At 35.2% G+C, this 7594-nt stretch overlaps 1 protein-coding gene across 1 annotated transcript in view; it reads left to right on the forward strand.

The window, feature by feature from the left end:
• LOC117102049 (macrophage mannose receptor 1-like) overlaps positions 1-7242 on the forward strand; it is an 8326-nt gene extending 1084 nt beyond the window's left edge. Inside the window, exons 2-5 of the mRNA XM_033242264.1 lie at positions 1580-1647; positions 2201-2422; positions 4498-4710; positions 7010-7242. Coding sequence (XP_033098155.1) covers positions 1580-1647; positions 2201-2422; positions 4498-4710; positions 7010-7242 — 736 coding nt within the window. The remainder of the gene's footprint in view (positions 1-1579; positions 1648-2200; positions 2423-4497; positions 4711-7009) is intronic.
• Positions 7243-7594: the final 352 nt, after the last annotated feature.

The raw sequence follows: 7594 nt of genomic DNA on the forward strand, positions 1-7594 counted from the left end.
TAAGAGACAGCATTGTTGTCTCGATCGGCCAAAATTTCGGCCTCCCTTTCCCCCCCCCCTTTTGGACATCTCTGGATCCGCCCCTGAGAGGTACTATTTTCTCAAATTTTCGCACCTCAGACCCAATCATGGTGGGTCTGAGATGGGTGTGGACTCACGAAATGTCCCCTCACCACCATTCAAAACAGATCTGTGCAGTTCCCTGGGTATGGCATTAAACCCCATCGAGTCGTCACCTGACTCGGAGTATGTCTTAGTGTTTGCTGAAGGGAGGGTGCAGAAATTTGTTTTAAGGATGTGATCTGTTTTTTTACATGCCCATTTTTCGTGATTATGACTATTTTAGTTAAATAATGTTTTGAGCAGTGGCGGATTCAAGCAACATCCCCCCCCCCCACCCATAAATTGTTTTAATGGAAGCAAAATTATATTCAAATTTAAGTGTGAGAGTGTAATTTTCGTCCATCTAGAGGTGCCCTAATATTTTTTTTAACTCAGCCCCAACCATGGTGAGGCTGAGGGGTCCTTTGGCGTTCCCCTGGCCGTAGGGAGGACACCCCATCTCCGCTCATACATACCTCGCATAACGCCCCTCCCCACTCTTTAAAAATCCTGGCTACGTCCCTGCACCCTTCTGCACAATGCCGAGGCCTACGATGTCCTCCTACAGCTTATTTCCCTGCGTTTATTATTAAATACAGGACTAGACGTTTACCTTTATTTATATCATCTTTCCATATCCCTAATTAATGACGTAATCTGTACTGTAATTTGTCAGATAATAATCATTTAACGCAATATCGTGTTGCATCTTTATAGTGTTTGATATGTCCTTCGTAACAGCATGTACTGCAATTCCAATTGTATGTAAATTTTTACAATATAAAAAAGTTTAAAAGGCTTTATAATATTAGCCTTTTCTACAACTTTTCAATGCATTGTTTTTTGCAAACTTGTCTTTAAAATGAAAATAGCCTTTTGTAGTGAGCATTTTACCGATAGGCATGTCATCGTGATGCAGTGAATTAAGCCAAAATATTATAAACAATTTACTAGATATGACTCACACTTAAGTTGCTCAAATCGACTCATTTCGAATTCAAATTGTAATTACAATATCTCTAAGGATTACTAGGTTCTAAATTGGGTTCATTGTCTAGCAAGTCATTAGTTCACGTCGAGTAGTTTTCAATTGGTAATTAATCAAAACCGTTTATACGAAATCAATTTATTAAAAGAGAGAGATATCTGTCGTTTTATCAGATATTTCCGTAGTTCGTCAATTAAAAGCAGCCTATTAAATATGTATATTAATTCCCCAGGCTATTACTAGTCTGCTGGGGTGGGGGTAAATATCTGATTCAGCAGCGTTGGGCAAGAATGGAAAAGGATTGACAAAATTTAATTCATCAATATGACGCATCAATTTTCTAACCACCATCGTAATGACATTATCGGTATGAACGTAACTAGACTCTTAGACACCACCAAATGACGTCATTAGTTAAATCGTACATAGTCTTCTATAGAATATATAATCCTGATCATTTTCTCTCTTGTTTTCTTCTCGATTTACCAGGAAAGTACTATATAAGTGCTGCGATGGTTGGGGTAAAACGCATGGAAGAGATGCCAAATGCGTCAGACGTAAGTATTTTTGGAATTATAAGTAACTTTGCAAACCCTTTTACATCACAACAACATATAAAAATATTTTAAAATAAGAGCCTAACTTCCAGCCGAAACCATTATACTGCATTTACAGCAGTTTTTTTAAACGGTCTAATTAAGCATCATTATTACATGAATCCCTCTTTGGTATGGAATAAAGGCCTACTTTACATCTCACCCTAACCACTCCTAGTCACATTAAAGAAGAATATTATCTTCACAATTAATGATATCGAAAATAATATATTATTATATAACATTCATTTAAATGAAAAATATTACACCACAGTTTGTTGTGGGGATAATATATTTATATTAAAAGAATTTGGATAGTCTTTTAATGAGGTACTTGACTAAAATTTTGAAAGCAATGTGACGACAAAGAATTCTAGAGAGAATTAAAACAAAAACTGCAACAACCCTAAATGTCTCTTGTGAATATGACATTGAGGCAAGAAGAGAATAATTTTGTAATATGCAATTGTGACAGAAAGAGATAATTAATTAAATCTCAATTTTTCTTCATCAGAACACTGTCCTGTTGGCTTCAAACGTGGATATAATGACGGTTGTTATAAATTCGTGACATCATCGACCTCTTGGCATGAAGCTAGGAACGCCTGTCAGATGACGTCAGAACAATCTATAAAGACTAGAGTATCTTCTGATCTTGTTGTCATTGACAGTAAAGAGGAAGAGATTTTCATCACACGGGAAATACATGCTACTGGAATGTCTGCAGCTTGGATAGGTATGAATTTTGTATGTTCACTTGTGCTCTTTTCCAAGTGCCGTGCGGATTTCCGGACCAATATTAAACCGAGTAAAAACGCAAATGTTTGTACATTTCGTAACCATCTCATTCACTCCATCGATTTTATGGGTGCAACGGTTATCAGAGGCTAAATTTATTGTAAAAACAATGTACTGTACGTTGTTAAAATTGGAAGCGTGTGTGCACAATTTCTACTATCAAAGATTTATTCCTTTTTTATATTATTATGACCCGTATATACTAGTGTTTAATATTATCTGCATACATAGATTCCTGTTTTGCCTAATTTCAAAAAAATATAGTTAGTCAATTGAATTATATATAGCCATTATTAAGCAATAATTATACAGCCTTTGACATGGACAGTATTTCGATTTCTTTAAGTAGTGTTACCACAAGTTTACAAACTCCAATATTACGTGAACACAATCTCGCAATGACGTCGTAATAATCAGTGGCAATCAGTCAATTTTTCAAAATTATTTTAGAATTTAGCTCTGAGAGTGCCATTTCCGGCCATCTAGAGGTGTCATATTCATAAATTTTCTGGCTTCAGCCCTAACCATGGTGGGGCGGAGGTGGTCTAGTTTCCCAAACTGTAAAAGTTTAATGCTAAATTGAATAAATCACCTTTATGTTTGTGAAATGAATAGGCCTAGGCTAACTAATGTTTTGTGTGCTTCATATCACCCTAGTCCTATTTGATTGTAAATTAGACGGTAGTATTTCCACTCACAATTGTATAGTCGCAATAGTACTTGCACAAAAGTGAAAATCAAAGAGGAGAAAAGGAAAACACTCTTGATTGATTTTAAAAGTACTGTATATGCAAAGAGACTAAATTGTGACTGTTTTAAGTTTATCTTACTTGTTTTTAATGGTTCGAATACGTCACAAGCTAATCAGTAGATAATAAATCATTATTTTTATGAATGTTAGTTTGCACGAAGTATATAAGCGGGAATGATTATGATTACCCGGATAATTTGAAAAATTTGTTATGATGAGCATTTCAGTGGCAAATTCAAGGGGGGTCAGCAAGTGGAGCAAAAAGAATATTATATTCAAATTTGGTCTGAGAGTGCCATTCCCACCAATTAAAGGTGCCATAATCTTAACTATTCTTACCTCAGCCCCAATCATGGTAGGGCTGGGGTGGTCTACACTCTCCATCTGTAAAATTCCCTCCCTGGGGACCCCTCTTTTTCAAATTCCTGGATCCGCCACTGTATTTTGAAAAAGTAGTGTGGAAATAAATATTAATTGCATTCCTTAAAATAAATTAGATGCGACTTATAAAAGGCTATAGGCGCCAGAGGTTCGGGGGGATTCACCCCTGGTCCCACCTAGGGCAGTAAAAAATAAGGTACGAAAATATTATGGAGTGAAGAATAATAAAGTGTTAAACAACGTTGTATCTGGATTATCACATTCATCAGACCGTCCTTTTGCTCTTTGCTTTTTAGTTGATTGTTTTTTATATTATATTTTGCAGTTATTGCTGTATATTTTAAGTGTATCTATAGTATAAGCCTACATGTCTGTATACATGTTTATGATAACATCAAACTTAAAACGAAGCAACGCTGTTTCTAAACGATAACCTAAATGGACGACCTCTGTGCCCGTAAACATCATGCAATTTATCTGGATGTTTCGGGTAGTTTCCGGGCCATGGATCTTGTAACCGAACTTATTTAGGCTTGAATCCAGTTCTCTGTCAGAGTTTCTCAGTGCATTATAAATTGATACAGAACGCATAAACAATTATGGATTACTTATAAATACTAGTGTACATACCTATAATGCAGTTTTCACCGGGGTATGAATTACATATTAAATTAGAAAGCGGCTTGGCGCAGATGTAACAGATTGGTTTCCAAACCTCTGAACAAACTATTTTAAAATCTAAGAGAATTGTTTTGATCGATTGATTAAAACAATAACAGTAAAGGTGATAACATACATGGGGCTGATTATTTTCCATTAATTTGGGATGGATCAAACGTAGTAAACATACTGAACATATTTATAGTTATGCTATTTTTTAGGTCTAAGAGAAGTTTCGGTCGATGGCCCGTTGATATGGGTGAATGGAAGTCCACTAGACGCCTTGCGACAGAATTTTAAACACGGAGAACCGAACGAGAACACGGACACCAGCGATAGCTGCATCAGCATAGTAAATTCAACGGACGACAACGCTATGAAATGGGAAGATCGACGATGTTCCAATCTCAAAGGATATATATGTGAGGTTAGAAGTAAGTGCCTAATCGGTTTAATCCAAAATTGATCTTCGATTCTGTGAAAAGCTGATAAACTTAATCGTAACTGAATCATTCTCAAACCTAAAAAAAAGTTGCTATCAAAAGTAACACTGGCAGTCGCGGATCCATGCATTTGAAATAGAGGGGACCCAGGGAGGGATATTCACAGAAGGAAGGTCCATACCACGTCAGCCTCACAATGGTTGGGGCTGAAGCTAGAACATTATGATTATGACAATTTACAAGGTCATCTAAACAGATTGTAGTTGGAGTATTTCTCAACAAATGCTCTTAAATCCTAGGAAGTACTTTACAATGAAGTGTGCTTTAGTAGAACTTGCCCTGTTGCCTCTTACCTGCAATGACTCTCTAATTCAATCCGTTTCTGAATTAAAACTCTTAGGTGTTACCCTTTAGTCTAATCTTAAGTGGAATACCCATTTCAACAAAATTTATTGTGGGTAAAGCAAATCGTGCAATATGTGATAGGCCTGTTTACTTAAACAATTTAGTGCTCCTGAAAACCAATTAGTTAACATTTTTTTTATCTTTTAATATGCGTGCCCTGTGTGGCATTTTTCTTTGACCGTTTGTTAAATTTTCGATAGTGAATCTGTCCAGAAAAGATTTTGTCGAATTGTGTTAGGCCAGCGGTGTACTGTACTTCTTATACCGCCGCCTTAAAATGATTCAATCTGCATAGACTCAGTGATCGGAGATACAAGCTGGTCTGTAAAGGCCAACTCAGACAGCGTCGGCCGACGCAGCCCGACCCGATTTATCGTCGGGGACAGTCTTAAGCCGTCGTGAGAATTATTAAACACGTTTAATATTCTACTACGCGACTGCCCCCGACGCACACCATCGCGTCTGCGTTCAACTCACACAGACCCGACGCGACAACAAATCGCGTCGGGCTGCGTCGGCCGACGCTGTCTGAGTTGGCCTTAAGTTTGGAGTGACATTCCCCAGAGCATTGCCTGAATATCTACCACCTAGTCGTAACATCAACTCGCAGAAATTTGAACAAAAGCAATGATATATTTAAATAATTCTGTAGAAATGAGAAATCATCTTTTTCATTTATTGATGACAACTGTTATACTAAAGCTGCAATATTACATATTTTTATACCTAAGATTATTTATAACTTCATTCAATTGTCTTACACATATTAAATTAATTGCTATTACTTTCATCTATTTTTGTATTAATTAAATTTTATCTCACTGTTTTGTAAATTGTAATGTTTATTTTTAATGATCTATTTTTAGGAATCAATTTTATCGTAATTTTGTTAATTTAATTTGAATTTATTATTACTCACTCATGTGCTTGTTGTCTATGTAATTTTTGTAATTTTTATCTTAATAATTTGTATATTTAATACCTTTTTACATGTATATTACATTGTTGTGCTTTGTTTGGTGAATGTTGTTGTTTGTTTCAGCTTATCTTTGTTAGTTTGACGCAATTTAGTACAATACTGCAATATCATATGTTATTGTTTGATAATGAACCAGAATAAAATGAAATGAAAAAAAAGTTACCACTAGATGGCCGGAAATAGCACTCTCAGACTTAAAATTTAAATATAATTTTTTTTTTCTCTCATTTGTTTTATTTTGAAAAATTTATGTGGCGGTGGTGGCTGTCCCCTTGATTCCTCCACTGACTGGTATGGTCATTGGAATCTCAAACTAATTTAATCATTTGATTTACATCCTATTATATAGGCCCGTTTATCATCTCTTATCTTGCCTTCAACTATTTTTCGAATACCGCTAAATACTTAATTAGGCTGTGTCTTAGTAATTAGCTGTCATCAATCCATTATTTGGTATTTTGATTATTTATATTTATATTCAAGGCTTATTCATCCAAGCATCAAAACTGTAAAAGGCAGCCAACGGCTGATTTGGTACAATTGTACAAAACATATTAATATTAATTACGGTACCGTATCGAAGCACTGTAAATAGGACAGTAATAATAATTTGGTTTTTCGTTGTTGAGACACAGGCTAACATTTATTTAAAAGTACAGTAGATTGCTACAGGGGTGGATAAGTAATGTAATTCATGTGATATGAACGCTGGTGGGAGATACAAAGCAAACACGTAAATCCAAACATGTGGTGTACGTAAGTGAATTGAACTATTCTCTTATTGCCATTAGGGACACGAGGTTGAGTGATTTTTTGGATTTACAGTATCAACATTTATTCTATGCGTATGCACTTATGCAGATAAAGAATTAGTGATCAATAGCACTTTATTTATTGTACTTCTAGGAGCATGCCCGCCTGGATATTCGCAAAAATTTGACAGCAATTGCTACAAATTTGTTTTGGACGAACCTAAAGATTGGTATAGCGCCCGCATGGATTGTAAGCGGCATAACTTTGGCGATCTTCTGACTTTTGACCAACCATTGGAGATCCAGTATTACAACTCAGCAGAAACGTTAGCTGCACCTCGGGCTTGGCCTATGGTATTTATCGGTAGGCAGCTACGGTGTTGGTGAAGGTCTCTGTCTCTTATACACATCTTTTATTGATGACAACTGTTATACTAAAGCTGCAATATTACATATTTTTATACCTAAGATTATTTATAACTTCATTCAATTGTCTTACACATATTAAATTAATTGCTATTACTTTCATCTATTTTTGTATTAATTAAATTTTATCTCACTGTTTTGTAAATTGTAATGTTTATTTTTAATGATCTATTTTTAGGAATCAATTTTATCGTAATTTTGTTAATTTAATTTGAATTTATTATTACTCACTCATGTGCTTGTTGTCTATGTAATTTTTGTAATTTTTATCTTAATAATTTGTATATTTAATACCTTTTTACATGTATATTAC

Source organism: Anneissia japonica, unplaced genomic scaffold (assembly GCF_011630105.1).
Source record: "Anneissia japonica isolate Jap-2015-1 unplaced genomic scaffold, ASM1163010v1 scaffold997_len2565447_cov190, whole genome shotgun sequence".
NCBI classification, from domain to species: domain Eukaryota; kingdom Metazoa; phylum Echinodermata; class Crinoidea; order Comatulida; family Comatulidae; genus Anneissia; species Anneissia japonica.